Below are 25,264 nucleotides of genomic sequence, written 5' to 3' on the forward strand. Positions count from 1 at the left end.
TTGGCTTCTTTAGTGTCTATGTCTCCACATACCTCAATCTCAAAATCATCAATGCTATTGCTGCCTAGAGCCACTAATATAGGTAAAAGGTCTTTATTGGACATTTTATCTCTTTCATAAGCCAAAATATTAGGGTCTTTGTGAGGTTTTAAGATACTATTAATAAGATTAAAAAATTTTCCCCTTTTGATATGAATCTTCTTTCTCAATTTGATAATAATATCCTTCATGTGATGTGAATCGAAAAAAGATTTGGAGTTTATCAATTTTAGCTTTCACCTCTTCAAGTTGTGAACATATGAAATTCAAGTCTAATTGATCTACCAAATCATACTCATGTTGAAGAAAATGACCCTTTTGACCCCTTTTGATTTCCATGGTTCCCAACCAACCACTTCTTACTCTGATTTTAAAGGTTCCAATGGTCTTCTAAACCTTATGTCAAACTTAAATTAATTTTAGAATCCTATTTATAAACGGGTTTTTCATACTTAGCCAAATTTTATTTATTTATAACCAAGGTTGATCATTTTCTACCTTGGTATCCTTTATTATTAATCATTTAGTTTGAATTACCATGATAGTTCTCTTGTATGGTTGAGTATATGTTTTTAATTATGGTCTAAGTTGAGGGTGTTACAAGGTGGATGTGTCCTAAGATTAAAAAAGAGAGGATTACAAGATAATTTTTTTTTTAGGATTAAAATAAAGAAAAAAATCAAGGGTAAAATAAGTAAAAGGAAGTAATGATAATAAGGGAATTTTAAAAATATGAAATCAAGAAAAGCAAATTAAGGAAGTAAAATAAGCACAAAAATACAAAATAACTACCATAATTCAAAGCTTTATAATTTTAGGATCAACACGCCTTATTAAATAATTTAAGGAGCTTTAAACTAAAAACTTTACCCCAAAAAATGCTTTTGTATAATGAAGATTTTGGGCGCTAGGAAGGTTTTGAATGAAAACAAGCTAAGTAAATAGTGTGAAAGCATGAAGAAACAAGAGCTGGAATGAAATGTTATGGCTCAAGGTAGAAGATTGTGTTTTTAGTGCGAGTTCAGCAATAGAAGTGGAGTGGGATTATGGCTTTGACACTAATTGATACAAAAATAGAAAAGGGTGAAGAGAAGAGATAAAAAGAGAGTAAAGAGAACTAGGGAGAGAAGAAATAAGTTCAAAGGAGACACATAATGATAACAATTCTTATAAAGATAATAATAATTCTAAAATTAAAAACATGAATATTTTAGATATCCTAAATGACAATTAAAATAAAATATCCCCAATCTTTAAATCTTTTTAAATATTAAGTTATTCCTTTGTTTCTTTTCTTTCCATCAATTAAATAAGTTGATTTTAAGAAATTGATAACTTGTTTATTAAATATTAACAAGTCATGTTTAAACATTAATAAGTTATTGTTCAATATTATTAACAATTTATTTAAAATTAACAACTCATGTAAGCTTGAAAACACAATTAATAATATATATTATCTTGTAATGTATGCCTTAAGTTATTTGGTCGTTCAGTGGTAACATATATTTTATATTTGATCACCGTTTGCTTATCTCGCCGGTGTTAGTCGGAAGATCATTGTTGATGGTCGGAGTGCCAAATGTTGGAGTTTCAACAATGGTAAGTTTATATATATATATATATATATTTAAGAGACTATGTGTAAATGTAATTGGATAAAAAAAATTAATTTCATTTGAAGACCTTAAAGCTTATTCTCATGAGAACCCTGGATGAGATTCTCGATGAAATTAATTTTGCTTCACATTTTTAGGGATTTATTTAATTCTTTTTGGTAAACATGCTGTACCAAATAATTTATGACTCTTTGCATATCCTGCTTCGTTCATATATAGCCTCCTAAACATTTGCTTCCAAGTCCTACTTGTTCTTTCCGGATCGCTGACGTGTATGGCTTAGATTCGCTTCGTTCATATAAAGTAGCCCCCTCCGAGGTCCAGAACGAACCTCTTTCACCATTCATCGGTTCGTTTCTGTTCAGTCGGGCGTCTCTCTATCTACTTTTGCTTTTTCAAATGGTATTGCTATTGTGTAGTCTCGATCTGAGGAACAAACTACGATCTCCAGCTCTGCTCAGCAGATCTCACGCTAAATTCTCTCAATTTGACGGCGCCAGCTATTGTAGTCAGATCTTTCGGCAAATTTAAGAAAGAGAGGAGTGAATCTTAACTCATGTTAATTATTTTTCTTCGTATTCGTAAGAATTTCCTTTTATTTTAATGGATTGTAATTGACCAAAAGTTTGAATAAACGTATATATGGTCAGTGGCGCATCCAATTTTGTTAAGTGGAATAATTTGAAAGAGATTCAGGGGCCAGTTAAGATGGCTAAAGATCATAACCCTAAAGTCGAAGACGTAGAAGAGGGAGAAATTTCGGATACGGCATCAGTAGAAGAGATCACTGAAGAGGATTTCAATAACCAAGATCCTAATCTCACCAAACGCAAAAGGGATGCTAGGGTTTGGGCTGTGCGTGATCTCTATACCAAATATCCTAGCATTTGTCGTGGCTATGCTTCTGGATTGTATAATCTAGCTTGGGCACAAGCCGTCCAGAATAAACCTCTCAATGACATTTTTGTCATGGACCTTGATTCTAATCACAACTCCAATCGTTCATCTTCTCCTTCCCTCAATGCTAAAGAAAATTCCAACCCCAAGGAAAAGGAAGTTGGTAATAACCTAACGGATGGTAGAGTTGAAGTTGTAGATGTTGACAAAGAGGATGGCGAATTGGAAGAGGGTGAGATTGATATGGATGCAGAGTTCGCTGAGAAGACCGAAACTTTGAAATTTGACGAAGCTACAGATGGTCACTCAATGGAATCGGACAGGCAAGTGACCGCTCGGCAGGTGATCGAGAACATTACCATGGCCAATGCGGAGAAGTAAGTAAAACCGTAAAACAGTTGTAGGATTTATTTTTGCAGATATTGGGGTTCTAATGTTAACTGCCCAAACGCTGCCATGGAAAACACTTATTGATTGATTTTCTGCGTTCTTGTAGATCATTTGCTGAAACTTGTTGTCAACTTCAGAATGCCTTCCAGAGCTTGATGGAATTAAGTTCCGCAACCATTGTTTCTCAAAAGGATGCTCTCATTCAAACGTCACTCAATGCAATAAAAGTTGTCCATTCCGTAGGAACCCCAGCATTCTCATTAAATTGCAAACCTTATCGTTTTTGTATTTTATCCCAGTCACCCAATGGTATTGGACTTATACATTCTGTCAGTGGAAGTTGTTTTGTAATTCCCAAATACTTTTTCTTGATTGTAGGCATTCTTCTCCATGAACAATTCTGAAAGGGAACAGAACAAGGATGGCCTGATAAGGTTTTCAGATTTAACTTTGTATTGTATAATTGTAACCTTTGTGAACGTGAAGGCAATTAATTACCATACCCAGACTAACTTGATACCTTGACTGCAATTTTTATTTCAGATTACTTTCTTTTGTGAAGAATCAAGGCCCTTTTATATTTTCTCCAGACCATATGGAAGAGGTGTTGTTCATTGTAACTTGTTTTTAGGACTGACGATCACCCTCTCACGATGTTCTTTCTAAAAAATAATAGATGGGATTATCTGACACATGTTTTTCTTTTTTGTTTTTTTACAGATTCAGTCCATGGTTACCTCTTTGGACTCTATTGATTGCAGTAAAGAAAAAGAATTGCTGAGCGATGAGGTCAGGGACGAGGAAGTATTAGCCTTATGTGCTTCTAGTGAATCGGTTTCTTTTGGTAAGCCTTCAGACACTGTGGTTCCTGGGACTTTGGTTAATGGTAATGCTTTTGAGGTACCAGAAGTTTTGAAATCTGCTCAAAGTAATGTAAAAGGTAGAGGGGCTTTGCTTCCTTTGCTAGACCTTCATAAGGATCATGATGTAGATAGCCTACCATCCCCAACTCGAGAAGCCCCATCCTGCTTCCCTGTGAACAAAAAATTTTCTGTTAGTGAGGAGTTTGTCAAACCAAATTTGCTTTCTAGTGAGATAGAACAGGAAAGTGAAGATTCTAAGTTGCATCATTATGAGACTGATGCTTTGAGAGCTGTTTCTACCTATCAACAGAAGTTTGGTGGAAGTTCTTTTTTGATGAATGATAAGCTTCCGAGTCCAACTCCATCAGACAACGGTGATGACGGGGTTGTTGATACAAATGAGGAGGTATCTAGTGCATCTAGGGCTGGTTCTCTAAGGACTCTTAAGCCTTCTCTTTTGGTACCAACATCATCTACATCTGTGGACAGATCCAGCATGTATGGACTGGTTACTTCTAGAAATGATGTAATAACAACATCTGGGTCTCACCCTGTAAAATCTTCAGCCAAGAGTCGGGATCCTAGGCTTCGATTCATTAATTCTGATGCAAGTTCTGTGGATCTTAATCGACATCCAGTAATACACAATTCAACTAAAGTTGATAATTTTGGAACTGTAACTTCAAAGAAGCAAAAGGCTGTTGAAGCTCCATGTTTAGATGTTGCTGTAAAAAGACAGAAAAATGAAATGGAAAATCCTGGGGGTGATACAAGAGAGGTAAGAATTGCAGCTGGAATTGGTGGTCGGTTGGAGGAGACTTCTACAGCTGGATCTCAGTTGATGAACAAGAACCAGTTGTCAGAGCATGTGGAAACTGAAACCAAAATGATTACTAGTGCATTACTTAGTCCTTCTACTGGCTCTGGGACTTTCAATGTGACAAGTAATGCGACAAATAATGGAAATGAGATGGCACCAATTTCTAATGTCACAGCTTCCTTGCCTGCTTTGTTGAAAGGTTTAGCTGTAAACCCATCTATTTTGCTAAACATACTTGTAGGGCAACAAAGATTGGCAGCAGAAGCCACACAGAAATATGCTGATTCTGCTACAACTGCACTGCATCCTCCAAGCACAAGCTCCATTGTGGGAGCAGACTCAATTGTGGCTGTTGGTCCATCAAAGACCGCTGGGCTCTTGCAAAATTCTTCTGGAGTTCCTTTAGCTTCTTCACAATTGACTTCCACGGTAAAATCCTTTAACCAGTGTATTGACATCTTTAATATATGCTGGCAATATCGTTAGCATTATTTTTGTATTTAATGCACTTGATTTTTGTAAAATTTAAGTCGAAACACGTGTTAATATTTTGTGTCTTAATTATACTTGGATGATTTTAGTTTACATTTTTATACGTGCTTAATGCTTAGGTGCCAAATCTACAAGAAGATTCAGCAAGAATTCACATGAAACCTCGTGATCCACGACGCATTCTCCATGGTAATACTCTCCAAAAGAGTGGAAGCATGGGGAGTGAGCAATTAAAGGCCACTGTACCCTCTGCATCAAACATGCAGGGGATTGGGGACAATGGAAATGCTCCACAGCTTGAGGGTTGGGCAGACACAAAATTGGTGCCTTCTCAAACAGTTGCACCACCTGATATTGCCCGGCAATTCACCAGGAATCTGAAAAATATAGCTGATATTATTTCCGTTTCCCAAACACCATCAAGCCATTCCACCGTTAGTCAAAGCTTTTCTTCTGCAGCAGGATCCCTTGAATCAGATAGACTGGAACTGAAATCTGTAGTGTCAAACCCTGAGAACCTGCGTACTGGTCCAGGATCAGCTGCTGAACCAGACACAGCAGGTTCCTCTCAACCCCCTAGTACATGGGGAGATGTTGAACATCTTTTTGTAGGCTATGATGAGCAGCAGAAAGCTGCAATACAGAGAGAAAGGGCTAGGAGGATAGAAGAACAGAAGAAAATGTTTGCTGCTAGAAAGTTATGCCTTGTCTTGGATCTAGATCACACACTTCTCAATTCAGCCAAGGTAATTTGCTTGGAACGAATTCTTTAGTCAGTGAGAGTTTCTATGCTTGCATTTTAACTTTGTCCCTTTCAGTTTGTGGAAGTAGATCCTGTGCATGATGAGATCTTGAGAAAGAAAGAAGAACAAGACCGCGAGAAGGCTCAAAGACATCTTTTTCGATTTCCTCATATGGGAATGTGGACCAAACTAAGACCAGGAATCTGGAATTTTTTGGAGAAGGTAATATAAATAGTGAAATATGCTTTTGGTGAGATGCTGGACTGAGGTTTAATTATAAGCTAAAGTGCTTATTTCCTGCATGCATCGTAGGCTAGTAAGCTTTTTGAGCTGCATCTTTACACCATGGGAAACAAGCTATACGCAACCCAAATGGCAAAGGTGCTTGATCCTAAAGGAGTTTTGTTTGCTGGGAGAGTTATCTCTAGGGGCGATGACACTGATCTGTTTGATGGTGATGAGAGAGTTCCCAAAAGCAAGGATTTAGAAGGTGTTTTGGGCATGGAATCAGCTGTCGTAATTATAGATGATTCAGTGAAAGTATGGCCTCATAACAAACTGAACCTGATAGTGGTGGAGAGGTCAGTGTACCTTGGGTTGGAGCTTAAACACATCTTCTTGTTGCTTCATACACTGATTGGCTGCTTCATCACTTCTAAGTTTATTAATATTGTAGGTATACATACTTCCCCTGTAGTAGACGTCAATTTGGACTCCCTGGTCCTTCTCTTCTTGAGATTGATCATGATGAGAGACCTGAAGATGGGACCCTTGCATCTTCTTTGGCGGTGAGGTTATGGTCAATTTTGTCTTTGATTTGGGGCAGTTGCTCTTACTGTTTTGTTTTGTTGTTGATGATTGTTTCTCTTCCTCAAATAGGTAATTGAGAGGATACACCAAATTTTTTTTGCCTCTCAATCCCTAGAAGAAGCAGATGTCAGAAATATTCTTGCTTCAGAGCAGAGGAGGATCTTGGCTGGTTGTCGCATAGTTTTCAGCAGGGTGTTTCCTGTTGGTGAAGCCAATCCTCATCTGCATCCATTGTGGCAGACAGCCGAACAATTTGGTGCTGTTTGCACGAACCAGATTGATGATCAGGTTACCCATGTGGTTGCCAATTCCCTGGGGACTGACAAGGTATAGCAGTTGCCATGGTCTTATGGGGTAGTGCGTTTTTGTGCCTGTATTACTTTTTTATCAAATAACAAATTTCATATCTTTAATTCTCCCTTTTAGTTTTAACCATATGATGACTAGAAATAGTGGATTCCCTTTGCCAAAAAAATGTGAGAAAATCTGTTGTCCATTCCACCAACTCTTCCACTATTCTCCTTGCTTCCACTGAGATCAAATATGGTGTGGAAGCTTCGATTCTGAACTTGGATCCCTTTAGTTGAGGGGATTCACACTTCACCTCATTGTCAAATCTCTATCGTTTAGACTAATGTAGACCTTCTTGATTTTGAATTTTTTTTTTGGGTCAAAAAACAATTTTGACACTTCTATTGAAGAAACAAAAGGCAAAATAAAGTCTTTAACTTGTAAGTTCACCAAAAAAAAAAAAATTCAGCTTACAATAACTTTAGAAACAGTCAAATTTAATGTACATAGATTAAATTAAATTGAAAGAATTTAGATTTGATTATTAACTGAACCAAGTATCTTCCATTCCGGAGGAGTAATGGGGACAATCTTTGTTGCTTGTTAAAAAAATGGTTCTGAAACCTAACAAATAAAATTTTCCTTTTTCGTGTCCTCTCTTGAGCAGGTGAACTGGGCTATTTCCAACGGAAGATTTGTTGTCCATCCTGGCTGGTGAGGATATCTCATTTATTTTGCTTACCCTCTCCCAAATTGTGTTTCTATTTTATTAATGAGTGTGGCGTGTGCTGCTTCTCTTATGCCTTGTGTAAAAACAGGGTCGAAGCATCGGCTTTGCTTTATAGGAGGGCGAATGAGCAGGATTTTTCCATTAAACCATAAAAATTCACCAACCAAATTTTCTCTTGTAATCTAAAATACGTGAAACGTAAATCAGGAATCACATTGATTTTGGGTGTGAAACCATCAGGTCAAGAAGTTGGCTGGGTGGACTGGGGTGGCCAAGAGCCAATTTTGATAGGAGTGCAAATCCATCCATTTGTGATGACACCGGCCAGTTTGCTCAGGAGTTAATGGAGGATTTTTTAGCTGGCCCCATGACTCGGGTCTTTCTATGGACTGAAATTTTGACATGACTGGTGACTCGGAGGAATTACATAGAGCTTCCACGCCATGTTATATCATTTCAAGCTGAGCCGGAACTTGTGGGCCCAAATTTGTTGGGCGTCAGCTTGCATTCATTAAATAGAGGATACATAGTTGGCCGAAAAAGACAGGATATATAAACTAAGCCTTACTTTCAGGTTTAACTCATTGATGATAATGGAACTACCCTATTCAAGTTTTTGAAGTTGAAGTTAAGCCTGCCTTAACCCGGGATAATTATTAACACCCTTTGCAAATTGCTGACTGAATCTGGGTTATTGTGCCCTGGATTACGGTTTCTATGATGAGTGAGAGAGAAAGGGATGGATGAAAGGGCATCATGCTTGTGGTTTTCATATAGGGTCTGGCAATCGCCATTGACCAGCATCCTTGTCCGACAATGTGAATAGAAATATTCGAATGCTGTGCCAAGAAGGGACCACAGAAGTTGCACCTTGTCTCTGGCAAATACTAAGGACCACTATTCCATGTCTGCTTCTGAATCTTCAAGGGGTTAACTCCGTTTCTTACAAAGATTTCCGTTTTCTTATTTTTGCCCTAATTAGTTTCAAAATGTCCAGCAATTTTCAAGCTGATTGCTTTTATGAACACCAATGACCCCTGCCGAAACCATTCCGTATAAAAAAGAAGCAAGAAATGAAATAAAAGTGAAAAAAGAAAATAAAAAAGGAAAGAGAACAAAAGGAATATCCCATCCATACCAGACACGAATCTGTGCTTGTGCTTGATTGAGTTTGAGCGTCTCGCCAAAAAAAAAAAGGTGTGGTTTACTGCCTTTAAAATTACGCCTGGGAAGATGTAAATAAAAGATACACCGAATACTTATTGAAAGAAGTGATTAATATTGAAAGGATTAATTATTGAGTGATGTCTGATCCTTAGGTGTTGTGATAAGCGATATTCTTACACGACATCTATCATTGGCTAATACAAGTATAAAGTATTTAGTAATTGTAGTTGCTCTGATCCTATCATGAAGTTGGTAGACGTGCCTTGTAAGAAAACTCATCTTTATCTAACTTACAATGGAGGAAATAACACATTTCTTCATTAGTCAAAATATTGCGTGCCATGAGATATGGGAATCAAAGGGGATTGTAAAGATGAGTGCCCATGATTGATAATAGCAATAATAACAAATAACGTTAATGAGGATAGTTTCCGGAGAAAAAGACGTCAAAAATATTGCATGTAGGTGATGATAATGACTTCATTTGATTGCCTGACATGTCAACGTAATATGGGAATGTAAAGTCTCGCAATTAGGAAGGTGATGAGTAATGAATGCTTATGGTTCAAGAAAGAGCTGATTTGAAATTGGGAAAAGAGAGGCTCGTAATGATGGGGAATAATGAGATCAGCAAAGCAAGGTTGCTGGTACTGGTTTGTCAAAACCGTACGAGAAAGCTCTGTGAAAAAATAAATAAAAAAGGAATGATAACGACATTAAAACGCATGTATAGGTTGTGGGGGAATATAGTACACGAGGCCAATAGTTTGAGACATTGGGAGAGACCCGGCGATTGAGAGTGTGTTCAGATCAATGAAGAGTGCAAAAGAAGAGGACCAAGCTGCTTCATTTTCATGGTGGCAGGATAGCCATAGTTGTCGTCCTCAATCTCCATGGCTTCAAACTACGCTCTCAGGTCCTTTAATTTCCCTCTCAACTAGTTTTATGTATTTCTTTCAAGGCGACATGGATGCTTGAATTGCTTCGGGTTCAATAGGTTGGTTTGGTCTTGGGAAAACAGGTTTGTGATATATATTAATTATCATATGAATGATGAACAGATCTTGACGAGAAGACTAAAGTGATGGTGAGTATTGTCGATCAAAACGATGGAGATTCGTTCGCGAGAAGAGCCGAAATGTTCTACATGAGAAGACCTGAGTTAGTAGGCACGATCCACGACTTGCATAGATCCTATGGCTCCCTGGCTCGAAGGTACAAGCAACTGGCAAGTCCACGTTTAAACTTAGAGAACGATTCTTCATCATCATCATCATCATCATCTTCTTCTTCTTCTTCTACTACTGCTTCTGCTGATACTGTAAATTATGGAACGAGGCGTTTGGGTGGTGGGATGAAGGCATCAGAGGAGAAGAAGGTGGAGGCTGAGATAGCAGACACAAGGTTAAGGGTTTTGAAGCTGACGGAGGGTAATTTATATGAGCAGACTGAGTTGATAAGGACGAACAACAACAACAGAGAAGCCATTCGACTGTTTTGCACACGTGTCCAGAGGTTAGTGGATGAACATACGGACTTGAACGCTTTCATACGAAGCCACGCCTCCCAGACGACGCCATCTTAACAATCGTATTCCTTATCAAGAAAGGCTTGTTTAGTTGATAATAATTTGATTTATAACTTATTAATAAGCAATCTGTAAGTATTCAGTAAGTATCTTTTGAGTTTATAGACATGCTGTGATCTTGATAATTTCTCGGATCTAATTCATGTAACTTTTTTAACCCCAAAAAAAAAAAACATTTTCCCTTTTCATTTCATTTTTCCCAACAGTATGGGAAAAAAGTCTCATCCAATTCATGTTGTATCTACATGCAGGAATGTGAGTGTGGGTGGCTTATAAATTCTATGAATTTATCCTTGTATGATTTCAGTAACATTTTTTGGGTACATAATGGACATATGTGAGTGTGAAGGTGTTTATAGATTACTTATCAAGTTCTTGTTCTTATTCTTATTCTTTTAATATTCTGGCCAAAAAAATTCTATAAATATTGATGCCAACATATGGCCTTTTCTATGGGAGCCTTGGGAAGTTTTTTTTTTTTTTTAATTTTTAAATGATATAAAAAATATATTGGAATTCTGAACTTAAATTTATATCAACATACAAAAAAGAAGTACAATGTTTTTTTTGAAAAATGACAATCAAGGACTCTCTAAAAATATTAATTTCAATTAAGGATCATAACATTTTAAAATCTTAGTTAAGTATGATGGTCCTTAATTGAGATAAAAAAATATAATTTGTGAGATAAGATTCACTAACATCACTTGAGAATTTACTAACCCAACTTAAGAAAATTGTTAATGTATATTGTAAAAACATAAAATTTTACTTAAAAATCGATTGTTTAACAAAATGTGTCACTTAAGAATTCATTAAGTAATCCGACTTAAAAAAATTTCTAACATATATTGTAAAAATATGAAACTCCACTTGAAAATTAATTGTTTAACAAAAAGCATCACTTGAAAATTCACTAGCCAAACTTAAAAAAATTTTAATATATATTGTGAAAAAATGAAACCTTACTTGAGAATCGATTTTTTAACAAAAAGTGACTTGTCCATATTAGAATTTTTTGTTAAACAATCAATTCTTAAATGGGATTTCATATTTTCACAGTATATTTTAAAATTTTTTTAAGTCGAGTTAGTAAATTTTAAGTCATGCTTTTTGTTAAACAATCATTTTAATTTAAAATTTCATATTTTCACAATATATATTAACAATTTTCTTAAGTTGGGTTAGTGAATTCTTTAGTGGTGTTAATAAATCTCATCTCACAAACTATATTTTTTTATCTCAATTAAAGATCATGGTTCTTGATTGGAATTTTAAAATGTTATGATTCTTACTTGGAATTAATATTTTTAGAGGGTCTTTAATTGTCATTTTCTCATGTTTTTTTCCTAACAATTTTTTTTTTTAAATGTGAAAGAGACGCGTGATCGGAAGGGGCAAGACTTTTTGAAATAATCACATGACTTTTCCTGTGCATAAAACCAAATCCAGTAACCCTGTCCGACCCGAGCATTCCTCTTCTTTTCTTTATCCCTTCTTTGTCTGTAGAGTAAGTAATTAAAAAATAGACTGACCATTAAGTTAATTAAGGTAGTTAATAATCAAAATGGTAATAAAATTATGATCAAACTGATTATAAATAAAATATTTTATTAAACTGATTAAGACATTAATTTAATAATTTATTGATTCATGTGTTGATTCACATTTCAATTCAATCTTAGCTCTTTTTGGATTTCTAGTCTATTAATCATAGTTTTTGCATTTTCAAACTTGAAGATTGAAGAAGATCATTATTTCATCTTGAAAACTATCTTTTTTATTTTCCTGGATGACGCAATCCAGAGTGGCAAGCTTGATCTAACCTTGTGCTTGATTGTGCTTGAGTCAGCCAGGGCAAAGTTAAAAAATTTTATTCAAGGACTGAAATGACAAAGCATATATAATAATTAAAAGAAAATTAAATCTATACATATCACTAACATAACATAAATATTTTAACATATATATTTATGTTCAATTTTATACATATATATAACAAAAATAAATATATATCTTTATTTTTTAAGTTTTAATCATTAATTTTTCATGTCATAAGAATAATTAATTATCATATTTACAATAATTTTTTTTAAAATTTCTTATTAATATGAACTATTATTAAATTGGTGAAGATTTCCTCTCCCCTATAAACATTGAATAATTTAAATATATTATTGGGATCTAAAGCTTGGTTCAATATAAAAAACTCTATTACTTACTTATTAAATTTATTATTTTATTCTTTCAATTAATATGTTCTTCATTCAATATATTTTGAAATTTTTGTTATAATACTTTATAAAGTTTGTTAGTTATAATTCTTATAATTTATTTTATTAAATATAAAATGAAAGCAAAATTAAATTATATCAATTTTTTAAGAACAACTGTAATATTAACTTGTTAAAAATAAGTAAATATTATGACAATTATATGTTTAAGCTATTGCAATAGTTGCACTATACATGTGTAAAGACTACTATGTAATTGAAATGAAAATTTTATTTAATATCTTAAGGCTTTTATAATATACCAACTTAAAGTGTCAAAACTATATAACCTTTATATTTTACTAAAAAAAATTAAAAAGTTAGAAAATCTGTGACCTTTGTTGATTCTCTTATCTCCATCCCTACGAGTCAGACCATCAAGTATTGGGTACAAAACTTGAACCCAACATAAGTATTAGAGTGATCTCCCAATTAGGAGTTAGGTTTAATCCAATTTAACACAATCTTCATGCAACTTTGATATTTACAATCTTTTAAATTCTTTGTATATCGGATTCAAATTTTTAATTATTCTGCAACAAAATAATTTTTAATATTATAATCATTGCAAAATCATGTCTGTTTAACTTTCTTTTTTGCCTAGAATTTTTGTTTGACTAATACATAATAATTTAAAAATTATGCAATAATTTATATTTAACAGAAATTAAATTATGTTTGACTAAAATAATTTCTATTTTAATTTCGGAGTATGTCATACATATATTTTCTTATTATACAACTAGGAGCCGTAAGCCAATAGAAGTTAAAATTGTTAAAAAAAATCTAAAATAAAAATTATTTTGAAATTAAAAGAAGAGTATTTGAATATTTGATGGACTGAATAGCCAATCACCGCTTGTGCACATATAAGGAAATTGTTACGACTTACTTTCACTAATAAAACAATTATTAATTACTTTGTGTGTTTGATTTTCTGAAATTTGCAAGCTAACATTTCCAAATTTGGATTCACTCAATGAGTGTTTTAATTTTATTGGTTGGATTTTTTTTTTTGGTTTTCTAAGGCATCCCTACACGTGGCAATCATAAGACTAATTCTTTGAAAAATCTCAACATCATTTAGGGGATTGTTTTTTTTTCCCTAAGAAATGATTTCCATATCAATATTTGAAAATTATTAAGAAACATTTATCTCTAAAACTTTAATAAAATCATTATGATCATAATATTTTTTTCCATATGTGGTCTCTTCTAAAATTTGATATTTAATATTTTCTGAAAGTTATGTAATAAAATCTATCATTTGATTAAAGTAAACAATTGTCAATGTGTCACATAAGACACTTGTTGAGTAATACCAAATCTAAAATTTCCCATATTACTATAACTTACTAGTTCATATTTATAAAATTTAATTTAATTTTAAATATTAATTGACATAAAGGTTCATTTAGTTACAAGAAAGAAATGCAATATAATATATTAAAAAATAAAAGTTAAAATGATATGATCAAAAGAGATGATGAACTACATTTATAAAAAAATGGATAATTTAATTTATGAGATTGAGAATAATAATTTACGATATTTTTGAAAGATATAATAATTCCTACATTCATAGTATTATTAACCATTTTTACCATACTTATTATTTTATATTGATTTTTTTAATTCATTCTATTTTATTTATTTTTAGTAACCAAATGGGACCAAAATTTTTATATATAGCCAATGACAATATTAAAAATGTTAAAACATGATTCTAGAATAATGAAAAATCTTAAGATTATGATATCAAGTAAAAAAATGAAACAGGAGTACGTTAAGCCTGATTCTTCTTTTTTATATAATTCACTTTATATTTTTTAAAAAGTTATTAAATATACTTTTCTTAGCATATAAAAAAGGGAAAGCTAATATATAAAAATTAAGATGTTTATTTTCAATTAAATAAAGAAATACCAATAATTTATATATAATTTATTCCATAACAAATTCTTATTATTAATATACTAAAATTTAATTATTTAATTTAATTGAACATGAGTATAACATATATATATAAATGAACGAATAAAGCTAAGTAGTACATCAGTATTGTTTTAACAAAAATACTAGTTGTTTCCTCAGCGAAAAACAAAAGTACTAGGAGCATTTGCGACTTGCTAGTGTCAAATAATGTTGAATTGAAAATGGAAGTGAGTAAAAATTAAAGATAAGCCAAGTTTCTGAGCGTCAAGGGCCGCTGTCTCATTCAAAATAAATGAAAGTAATAAATTGAAGTATTTAAAGTCTACTCCACACTCCAATACTCTAGTCTCACTCGAAAACAAACACGCTTGAAATATTGGATTAGCCGGTAAAGAACTTTCATTACAGTTCACTCAAAGATCCAGGCGAGGCAAGCACCTCTTGCATTGTGGTTGGAGGCGTATGGATCCACAAGGAACTCAGAGTCCGGTTTCTATCCGCCATTGGAGTAGCGAATCCGGCATCACTTCGCCGGCACGTAATGGCCACGTTCGCTCTTCTTCCGTCTCTGGAATCTCCAATATCAAAAGGACCCAGAATGTCGCTGCTAAGGCCGCCGCTCAGCGCCTTGCTCAGGTCATGGCGTCTCAGACTCCTGACGACGACGAAGAAGACGATTACGATTTAGGATTTCGCTACACTGCTCCTCCTCCTTTGTCTCTTTCCAGGACTAGCAAATCCTCTGTTCCTCCTGCCTCAACTAATAGATCGCCGTCACCTGCGGTAAATATTTCAATTCCGTTTCGCTTATGATGCGTTCTCTTTTCCTTTTGCTTTTTCTACTTTGCTCTGTTTTGAATACAGTACTTGGTTTGCGACGAGATTCGTCACGACCTCTTCCCAGCTACTATCACTGTTCATTTAAGTTGTGATGCTGCTTCAAGCCGGCCAATCTTATGGTACATTTTGTTGCCTGAATTGTGGGTTATAAGCTCCCACATTTGGATTTCGTGTCGGCCAGTTGTGGATCTTACTTTACTGGTTCATGTCCCTTGTAATTTAGATACTCAGTTTTTACTCCTGTGACAACTTCCTTGCTTATTGGGAGTCTTATTCGGTCGAAGACAGGATTGTCTATTTAATTCGAGAGACATGTACTATTGTTTAATTTATCTTGTCAGGACTTGCCATGGCCTCGCCAAGAGTGATTGTGGTTCTTGATTTGATGTAGTATGACCAAAAATTTTTGTTAACTTGAATCCGTTGCCAAATGTTTGTATATATGCATTGTTAAGCCTTCTATTAGGTTCGTCGTCGATTCACGCTTGCAATAAATTATAATTTTCTGTCGATTCATTGCTGATAGAGCTTTTTTGTTCTTTAGTTAGCTCGTAACATGGTAGATGAAGCAACATCAGCCCGATCAACATCAGCTGGAAGACCTTCAATGTCTGTTCGTCAAGCAACTGTGATACCACCAACTAGAACACAGCCAAAGGCTCCAGCTCCCGTTCTTCCAATAGAGCCTTCTGTTATTAAGCCCAAAGATAAAAGGTAATATTTCATGATACTAATAATAATTATCTTGTGTTCTTTTTCAAAATAATTCATTGAATGATTTATGTTAATATTTTCATAACTTTTGTGGCATTGCTAATTCTTCTCTTAATTCCCAATTGAAACACCTCTGTGTGCGCTGCATGGACGCAAAGTTTATCATTATTGATAGTCCCCCTTGGGTTGTAGGAATTTGCTTTTAGCTGACATGTGGTGTTATGCCACAGCCTTGTAAGTTAAAAATAAAAAAAAAGTCTCAAGTGAAGTACAATTAACATAGGAGTTTATCAAATCTTGGTGAGGGCTGCCTCTTTATGTTAAGTCACTAGTGCATTATGGCTAAGTAGATGTTGATCCCGCTTCTCTTGCTCTGCAAGTTGTATGTTCGGAAATCATATTGATGTTCTTAATTTAAGATGAACAGATCTGCAGCTTCTTGTGGAGTTAAGCTGAACTATAATGTGCGTATTGTGCATATGAAATATGAGATGAGCCATACTAGCAATCATCTTGCTGGTGAGCTAATTAATGGGGTTGTCAAGTACAAAGCTAAGTTTGTTCCTGGTGAAGTTTCATGGGGCACTTCAGTCACTTGAATGGAAGTTTTCCTGGTTCAATGTTCTTGATTGGGGTTTATGATGCCACTTTAATGCTCTTCCCTCCCACTGGCCGCATGTTGGCTTGATCCTTTGGTCCATCTGACTCTCATCAATCTCACATAATTGCCTACAGAAAAATGACCATTCCTTAATGTCAACTCTGTGGAATCTGGGAAACTCAGTCCTTGAGAATTTTGTGGGAAATGCACAGTTCCTTGGTGGGTATCCATTGTATGAATCAAACTGAGGTGCTTGACCTCAATTTCTGTTCACCACTGCTTCATTTGTTTCTCCACTAATGTTTGAATTCATTTGGAGAAACTTGGAGGGCATCCTTGTCATTGTTTCCTCCTTTCTTACAATAGAGCTGCACAACTCATTGTCATCAGATGAGTCTGTCCAAGTTTTTGTTCATAGCACACTTGCTTCCCAGATGTTTTTAGTCCCCTGAATAGACTCTTTGTAGTTTTTTCCCCTTCTTTCCTATATCTCATAAATCAGCTTATTATCTACAGGTGATTATAGAAGTTCATATTTGCTTCTTTGATTCATAAAACTCATACATGATATATCTATATGATGAAAGAACCATATTTAGTTTTTGGATATTGATGCTCTAAAATTTTGTTAGCTAATATAAGATATATTACACACTTCTAGAATATTTGATGTATTGTTTTCCAAAATATCCCTCATAATTATCCTCAACCATCCACTTTCTCTCTTTTATACTATATCTTTGTTATTCAACTACTTTATACTCTAATTTATTGGGGGCAAAATAGGAAGGGCATATTTTTTTTCCAAATGCAAAAAAATTTCTTATGTGCACCTAGACCTATCAAGGCACTGAAAACTAGAACAGTTATTGATCTGGTCGAGGCAATGGTTCAAGGGTTAGTAGTCCAATTGGGTTTAACCTGGGGTTTACAAACCATTTATTTCTTCCCTCTTCTTCTCTCTCAGTTCTAGCTCATCCTCTTTTAAATTATCTCAACCTTCAGAATCTATCATGGCTCTGAAATATGTTTGCAAATGTGTAATCCTTTTGTTTTCTTAGATTATTCTTTCTTCAAGCACATCTGCACACTCACAGATACATGTTTGCATATTCAATTTATATGAAGAGATTCCTTGGGTTTGGTCAGTGTACGAGTTAGATTCTGACTCGTGTTCCAAATATTATGACTTCCCTCTCCTGCTATCAGTTCTATCTCATCCTCCTGAAAATTATCTCGAGCTTCAGAATCTATCAGTGCTATCAGTTCAAAATCTCTTAATTATACTTGGAATATGTTTGCAAATGTGTAATCCATTTATTTTTCTTAGGTCATTCTTTTTTCAAGCTCACAGATGCATAATTGCATGTTATTTGTAATGTAACAAGTTGAAGATTGTTGACTTGGGTGCTTTGCAGATTTTCATTGGATCCTGGACTAGTTAAACCAAAAGAGTCAGAAAATCAGCACCAGGCTTCTTCTCTTCGTGATGAGGTGTGTTAGTAGGTATTACCATAGATTTTTACTAAAGGCTACTGATGATAACAGTTAAGGTTTATGTATATGCCATTCTGCCCTTGTAAAATTTGATCAAAAACTAATTGCTGTTGTCTCTGCAGCTTGATATGCTTCAAGAAGAGAATGAGAGTGTTCTTGAGAAGGTGATATAATTTTTTTTTTCCTTAGTTCTCTTCTAATTGTGATCAGTGAATAACAGAGAGACCACATGTAAATATTGGAGTATTTCTAAACTGTACAGCTCAGACTTGAGGAAGAGAGATGTGAAGAGGCAGAGGCTAGAGTTAGGGAGCTTGAAAAACAGGTACTTCATACTTCCTTTATCTCTTTACTGGTGTATGTAAACATATAATTTGAGTTTCCACAAATCAATAGTGATCCTACTGCTTTGATGAATGTGTGCTTATTCTTGTCCACCTCAAGTAGAGTATAGAACTCTGTAATTTTCAAGTCACCATCTGTGTTTAGAAAGTTTTTCATTATTTTTCTATGAGAATCTTTAATTTTTGGCATTTAACCTGGCGAGAGTGAATAAAAGTTGAATTGCCTTTGAAAACTGTGCCATGCTAGAAGAGTTTATCCTAGGATTGATGAAACTAAAGTTCTGTATCAACTGGGATCATTATATTCTGTAAATGACCTTGATGTTTAAATGTTTGCATTTGTGTATATTATAGAAGACAGTATCACGTTTGCTCATACATAATGTTCAGTCTTCCTTTGTCCCTTAATCTGTAGGTTGCTGCCCTTGGAGAAGGTGTATCTTTGGAAGCTAAACTCTTGAGCAGGTGAATTTTAGTTAAAACATTTGCAGATCCCTTAGTAGCATGAGTATATGATGACATCCTAAATAATTGAATTGCAGAAAGGAAGCTGCATTGCGTCAGAGAGAGGTAATTGGGAAATTCTAAAGATTCTGAAATTTAAATAACCATTGACTACATATTATTTATAGTTAATTTGCTCTATATAGAGGTTGAGCTATTCTTCTTCAGGTGATTAGCAAGCTTTGCTTATTCTGCACTACAAAGTACCTTTGAGAAAACTTTTGTTTCACAGGCTGCATTAAAAAATGCAAAAGACTCAAAGGCTGGATTCAATAAGGAAATAACATCTCTACATGTTGAAGTTGAGGTAAATGACTATTTTATTATATTCTCAACATATTTTCCACTGGATGGAAAAGAAAAAGAAAGATTATTTCTTTAAAATCATTTCTCTGTTGGTGTCTTTTATGCATCACCCTCCTTTTCCTGATTCAGAATGCAAAAGCTGAAACTGCAGCTGCAGTTAGTCAGCTTCATGGGGCTGAATCTGAAGTGAAAGCTCTTCGATCAATGACACAGAGAATGGTATTAACTCAGAAAGAAATGGTATGTATTACCATCACCACAGGATTCAATTTTTAGTTTCTTGGAAATTTGTCATTTGAATTTCATCTTTTCAGGAAGAAGTTGTTCTTAAGAGGTGTTGGCTTGCTCGTTATTGGGGTTTAGCTGCAAAATATGGTAAGTATGTTTTTTCTTATGTCATTTTTTTCTTTCTTTTGAGGCAGTTCAAAGGAACCTCATTTTGAGTTGACCATTATTATAATATCAATTGTTTCCACACATTGATCATCTTAGCAGATCTTGATCATGCTTTCAGAGCTTTATAATTATCAGTATATATATGTGTGTATTACTAAATTATGGCTAAGTTCCTATTATTAATGTATGTTCAATGCGAGTATAATTATATTTTGGGTCTAGGAATGTGAAATGCGTCAGATTAATCATAAATCATGAATAATGCCGCTCATTCTTTGAGAATTCATGCATTACATGGGATTCACGTTGTGGCATAGTTTGTCATATTGGTATCTCTTGACATGTACACGGTTGAGGTTAACATGCTTTTTGAAGTTCAGTTGGACTTTATGGTTAGTTGTCTTTGGATTATTGTTTGGTGTGCATTTCTACTTTTGAATTTGTTTGATTTTCATTAGTGGATAATGTATTACTCTCTTTGTTTATAATTTTGCTTCGTTTTCTAGGCATCTGTGCAGATATTGCTGTTTCCAAGTATGAACATTGGTCATCCCTAGCCCCTCTTCCATTTGAGGTGGTTGTTTCTGCAGGGCAGAAGGCTAAGGAGGAATGCTGGGAAAAAGGCATGGATAGAGATTTTGACTTATGTTATTTTGGCTGCATGTCAGAATAACATTCTATAAGTTATTTTCCTTTGGCCATGATTTTTCAATGTTTAATCAAATTGAGATGTGTTTTTTCCACCTTTATGCACAGGTGAGGATGCACCTGAGAAGAGGAGCAAACTTGTTCAGGATTTTAATGATCTTACTGGAGAAGGAAATATTGAAAGTATGCTTTCAGTTGAAATGGGGCTAAAGGAGCTTGCTTCCTTGAAGGTTCTTTTCAAATGCATCAATGATCTTGTTAAATTCATGATCTTTTTATATGTATTATTTGCATAATTCAACCATTTTATTAAGCTTTTTCTGGTCATGTGCATGTGTCATCATATATACTGCTCAGGTGATATCTTTCTCCCTAAGGAGTCACTATATGTAACCACCATTTTGTTTCTATTAATTTTAATATTCCTTTTTCTATTTATTTTAAGGTTGAGGATGCTATTGTGCTTGCATTAGCCCAACAACGGCGTCCAAGTTCTGCTCGACAATCTGTTTCAGGTATGCAATGTGTAAGCTGGCGATTTTCATAGACAGCTGCTTTAGTCACTTTTCTTCTTGTCATTGTAAGTTCAAGCAGTGCGCATTAAATTCAAATGTAGTCTTTAAATTTATCAAAATAACCACAAATCTGTAGGGGCATTGTTTTTTAGGAGAATATCAATGAAAGACACTTGAAATAATTTAATATCAGACAAGAACTTGGATGGAATGGATACTTGTTAACACTTGAACCTCACTTGTTAATTGTTAATGCTTACTTGTTTGAAGTTCTTGTCAGATATTAAATTCTTTCAAGGGGTCCTTCACTGATATTCTCCCTTGTTTTCCCCCCCAGGTCTTAGTTTATAATTAAATCCAATCTAAAATCTTCTTTCTGCCAACTTTGCCCTTTTACATATGCATGCATAGGACACATGATGAAAGTAATTGACTGTAGAAGAACTTGACTCATCTTTTAGCCATTTTCTTTTGCAAATTAAAATGAGTGTCAGATGTCCTAGCAGTCTAACATTCTATACACTTTTGGACATTACCAGATCTTAAATCACCACGGGATCCCAAGTTTATGGAGGCATTTGGTTAGTTGCTTCCCACCCTCTCAGTTACTAGTTGCTCGGATTGCTGCATGTAATCCCCTTCTTGCAGTTGATAAGTTAAATCTGGGCTAAATATTTTATTGTGTTTGTAGATTTGAGTCCAGAGGAGTCTGAGGACGTTCTTTTTAAGGAGGTATTCCATTCTCGGAAACTATTGATTCTTTTCTATTGCAAGTTCCATGTAAAGTTTGTGTCTATTGCAAAATATTTTCACCTTCTTTGAGCTGCTTGTTTTTGTGGTTTGCATGTGTCCTGAAATTAAAATCTTAACTTTTACTGCTTTAACATCTGTAGTGCTTGTATATGTACTGGACACCACCCTGCTTGCCGTTTCTACCTTCTCATTCAATATTAGTGGTGTTCTTGATACTGATTGGAGAGTTACTTAGTGCTTGTTTGGTTTATGTTCTCATTTTTTGTTTTTAAAAACTGTTTTGCAATACAGTTTTTAAACTTGTTTTTTTTAAAGCAAAACAAAATAAAAATCCGTTTGGTTATGTTAATTTTAAAAACAGTTTTAGAATTGAAAATTAGACTAATAATGGTGGTGATTTATGATAGAATTGATTGAGGTAATTGTAATTTTTAATAATCGAATGTAGTGTATTTTGAAAACAAGAAAAATAAAACCAAAACAATTTGAAGTTGTTTCTATTTTTTGTTTTTAAAAACAAAAAATGAAAACAATTAAATTGAAAACACTTCTTCAAACAAATTTTTAATTTTTTATTTAAAATTAGAAAACAAACAGGCCAATATCTTTGATTTTATTGAGTTTTTACTGGATTATTCTCTGTCTTGACCAAAAGATGCATGGTTTATTGTGCTTAACCTTTTGTCTTCTGAGTGAAATTACTCCACTTGGACAGGCATGGCTGACATATTTTTGGAGGAGAGCCAAGGCTCACGGTATAGAGGAGGACATTGCCGATGAGCGTCTTCAGTTTTGGATCAGTCGGAGTAGGCATTCACCTACTTCGCACGATGCTGTCGATGGTATTATCTAACATCTTAACATTCTTGTTATAGTATGTCACTTTGTATTACATAACATGGACTTATCATCACTGTATCTTTGTCTGCTGTTTATAAAGCAATTTTTTTTTGTCCCAACCTTTTGGCCCCTTTAATTAGGAAATAAATCTACATCTCCGACTCTTTTCACATGCATGGAGTGTCTCAGTTGGCCGTGGTCAAGGACAACTAAATGGGAGGGTGTTCCTTTCGTTACCATGAGAGCCCAGCCATTATTGTGTTCCAAGATATATATGCATTGCTTTTTGTTGTCATGTTTCACAATTAAAATTTGGCAAGCTTGTGATTTACTAATTAATAGAGGACAGTGTATTGTTTAACTGAGAAACTACAAGTTTGTTTCTAAAATATATATGCGTGTTATATTATTATAGAAAACTATCCCTTTTTAAGTGTTTTAATTGAGAAACTTATAGCTGGAAGGAACTCTATATACCTGTTCTCTGTCTCAGCCTCTTGTTTTCCTTACCCATACATTCTAATTTAACTTGCATCTTGAATTTTTCTGCAACTATTTTGGTCTTATAATATTAAAATATACGATAGATGATGCTTGGAATATGTTTTGCTTTCATGATGATTGGAAGTATTTTACTAATTTGGCTTTAAAATTTCAGTGGACCAAGGACTTGTGGAGCTTAGGAAATTGGGAATTGAGCATCGACTTTGGGAAGCATCCAGAAAAGTATATCAAGACATTCACGGTAGTTGATTGCTTAGCCTTCGAATTTCTGCTGAACCTGGTTTGAGGGATTACATATTGATATATTATACAATACATACATACATACATATATAATCGTTGAATCATCTTCATTCTGTATCTTGGACAGTCAGCCTCCACCGGCAGTTGTTCAGAGAGGTTGCTTATACGTACCGAAGGTCCTTATCTAAGAACTTGTACATAGCTGTTAGCTAAACTAGGGATGGAATTCACGCTTTCTATCAATAAGAATCATAGAAATCCTTGATGCCAAGATTGCCTTTGCTTGAGTGAACTGTACTGGGAAGTGGAAAAAATGATAGCAAGATCCCCAAGGTATAGACGAAAGGGCGCAACGACAGAAGCTAATGGTGGATTTTACGGTGCAAGTGCTTGTTTGGTTTTTGTCTTTAAAAAAATGTTTTGCAATATAGTTTTTAGAATTTTTTTTAAAAAAATGAAAATCAAATGTAGTGTATTTTGAAAATGAGAAAAATAAAACTAAAACAATTTGAAGTTGTTTCTATTTTCTGTTTTGTTTTTTTAAAATGAAAACAGTTTTAAAAACAGTTAAATTGAAAACACTTCTTTAAACAAATTTTTAAATTTCTGTTTTAAAAAATAAAAATAATTTTTAAAATCAGAAAACTTTGAGTGATTTGCTTTCCGAGCTTCGAGACTTATTATTATTATTTTTTTGGGGGTCATTCACCCATAAGATAAAATGAAAGTTTGGTTTTACTATCATTGAAATTATATTTTTCGGCTTAGGGTTCGGTTTGGCTGATTGACCTAGGAATTGGTTCTGGATCTAGTTCGGTCTTGAAAGGAACATTCATTTTTATCATCATAGATAATTGTTTTTTAAACATATAATATAGAAAATATATTAATTTATTTATGATTAATTCAATCGTAATTAAATTATTGAAGTGAACCATTACCAGGATTGATATATTTACATTGGTTAAAATAGGCATGACATGTTAGAAAATAACTCTGCCACAATGAAAAAAAAAAAAAAATCATGTTTGTCCAAAAGCAGCCCAATGGTTGCTATTGTTAAAATGTAGTGTGTTACATATAAGATTTTAAAAATCAAACTTATGATTGAATCATCAAACAAGATAATAGTTTAAGAGTTAACGGTTGCCTTGAAATTGAATCACGAATTTATGGTTGAACCAATCGTGATTAATTTAATATTTTTTAAATAACATCCATGTTTAAATAATAAAGTAAATTCATTGGTAACCATAGAACTAATGTTTGAATAAAATTTAGTTCTGTGAAATTAAAGAAAATATGTAAAGTAATTATAATTTATCTTCTTATTTTTGTCAAAAGCATGATATTTGTTAGATATCATCTCATCCTCTCTATTTTTATGGTTTAAGTAGTATATATATATATATTTTGGGTCAAAGGTTTAAATAGTATACAAGCGTACAGATTCTAAGAACATTTAATAATATTAATACGAGTCCTTTTTCCCAAAAGCTTTTGCGCTGTTCAAGAAGTATCTTACCTCACCTTTCTCCCGCTGCAAATCTTTTGCCGCCTATTCCTCCATTATTTAATAATAATATTAATGTTAATAATATTAACATCAATATCTTGGACGTGCAAAGAGGAATAATTAACACTGCCATTTCTAATACCCAAAAGACAACCTCCACCCCTGGTTTTTTAATCTTTTTGTTCTTCCTCTTCTCCTCGCTGCCATGGATCTAACCGACTATTGCATCTCCATTTTATTTGATGAGTGTGTTTGGATTAAAAAATTTATAACTGAGATTATAATTTAACTGAGATTAACAAATTAAAATTAGAAGAAATTTTAGTTAATGTAAGTGAATTTTGTTTGGATACCATTTTTTTTTCAAAAGTTAGTTAGATAAACTG

The 25,264-nt window shown here is 33.9% G+C and overlaps 3 protein-coding genes across 4 annotated transcripts; all 3 read left to right on the top strand.

Moving 5' to 3' along the window:
- Positions 1 to 1,927: 1,927 nt before the first annotated feature.
- On the top strand, positions 1,928 to 8,321 carry LOC129308591 (RNA polymerase II C-terminal domain phosphatase-like 3). Its single transcript, XM_054949816.1, has 12 exons — positions 1,928 to 2,932; positions 3,052 to 3,184; positions 3,324 to 3,379; positions 3,489 to 3,549; positions 3,666 to 5,057; positions 5,240 to 5,866; positions 5,939 to 6,085; positions 6,176 to 6,444; positions 6,540 to 6,651; positions 6,743 to 7,000; positions 7,632 to 7,678; positions 7,783 to 8,321. Exons 1-12 carry the CDS (start codon positions 2,301 to 2,303, stop codon positions 7,844 to 7,846), a joined length of 3,798 nt encoding a protein of 1,265 aa, XP_054805791.1. The 5' UTR covers positions 1,928 to 2,300; the 3' UTR covers positions 7,847 to 8,321.
- A 444-nt stretch (positions 8,322 to 8,765) lies between these two features.
- Positions 8,766 to 10,788, top strand: LOC129308593 (protein NETWORKED 3A-like). Its single transcript, XM_054949817.1, has 2 exons — positions 8,766 to 9,777; positions 9,923 to 10,788. Exons 1-2 carry the CDS (start codon positions 9,675 to 9,677, stop codon positions 10,444 to 10,446), a joined length of 627 nt encoding a protein of 208 aa, XP_054805792.1. The 5' UTR covers positions 8,766 to 9,674; the 3' UTR covers positions 10,447 to 10,788.
- Positions 10,789 to 14,999: 4,211 nt separating this feature from the next.
- Positions 15,000 to 23,633, top strand: LOC129307763 (coiled-coil domain-containing protein SCD2). 2 transcript variants are annotated; one of them, XM_054948639.1, is made up of 17 exons: positions 15,000 to 15,440; positions 16,042 to 16,211; positions 18,231 to 18,306; positions 18,432 to 18,473; positions 18,572 to 18,634; positions 19,069 to 19,118; positions 19,196 to 19,223; positions 19,390 to 19,464; positions 19,593 to 19,703; positions 19,778 to 19,838; positions 20,366 to 20,482; positions 20,616 to 20,737; positions 20,953 to 21,022; positions 21,562 to 21,603; positions 21,714 to 21,754; positions 22,491 to 22,617; positions 23,274 to 23,633. In XM_054948639.1, exons 1-17 carry the CDS (start codon positions 15,120 to 15,122, stop codon positions 23,366 to 23,368), a joined length of 1,611 nt encoding a protein of 536 aa, XP_054804614.1. In that variant the 5' UTR covers positions 15,000 to 15,119; the 3' UTR covers positions 23,369 to 23,633. The 2 variants fall into 2 exon arrangements, with proteins under 2 accessions (XP_054804614.1, XP_054804615.1); XM_054948640.1 differs by lacking the exon at positions 15,000 to 15,440 and adding an exon at positions 15,466 to 15,616.
- The last annotated feature ends 1,631 nt before the right edge of the window (positions 23,634 to 25,264 follow it).

The sequence above is a fragment of the Prosopis cineraria genome, unplaced genomic scaffold, assembly GCF_029017545.1.
Source record: "Prosopis cineraria cultivar Desert tree isolate PC_DT_omini unplaced genomic scaffold, ASM2901754v1 PC4, whole genome shotgun sequence".
NCBI lineage: Eukaryota > Viridiplantae > Streptophyta > Magnoliopsida > Fabales > Fabaceae > Prosopis > Prosopis cineraria.

What these genes read in the sequence shown, in the direction of transcription:
- LOC129308591 (XM_054949816.1), top strand. Translation starts at nt 2,301, where the DNA reads ATGGTCAGTGGCGCATCCAATTTTGTTAAGTGGAATAATTTGAAAGAG. An exon ending in ACCATGGCCAATGCGGAGAA is followed by an intron (nt 2,933 to 3,051) that starts GTAAGTAAAACC and finishes GCGTTCTTGTAG; the next exon opens with ATCATTTGCTGAAACTTGTT. An exon ending in TCTGGAATTTTTTGGAGAAG is followed by an intron (nt 6,086 to 6,175) that starts GTAATATAAATA and finishes CATGCATCGTAG; the next exon opens with GCTAGTAAGCTTTTTGAGCT.
- LOC129307763 (XM_054948639.1), top strand. Translation starts at nt 15,120, where the DNA reads ATGGATCCACAAGGAACTCAGAGTCCGGTTTCTATCCGCCATTGGAGT. An exon ending in AGGAGCTTGCTTCCTTGAAG is followed by an intron (nt 20,738 to 20,952) that starts GTTCTTTTCAAA and finishes ATTTATTTTAAG; the next exon opens with GTTGAGGATGCTATTGTGCT. An exon ending in TGCTCGACAATCTGTTTCAG is followed by an intron (nt 21,023 to 21,561) that starts GTATGCAATGTG and finishes GGACATTACCAG; the next exon opens with ATCTTAAATCACCACGGGAT.
- LOC129308593 (XM_054949817.1), top strand. Translation starts at nt 9,675, where the DNA reads ATGAAGAGTGCAAAAGAAGAGGACCAAGCTGCTTCATTTTCATGGTGG. An exon ending in GCTTCAAACTACGCTCTCAG is followed by an intron (nt 9,778 to 9,922) that starts GTCCTTTAATTT and finishes AATGATGAACAG; the next exon opens with ATCTTGACGAGAAGACTAAA.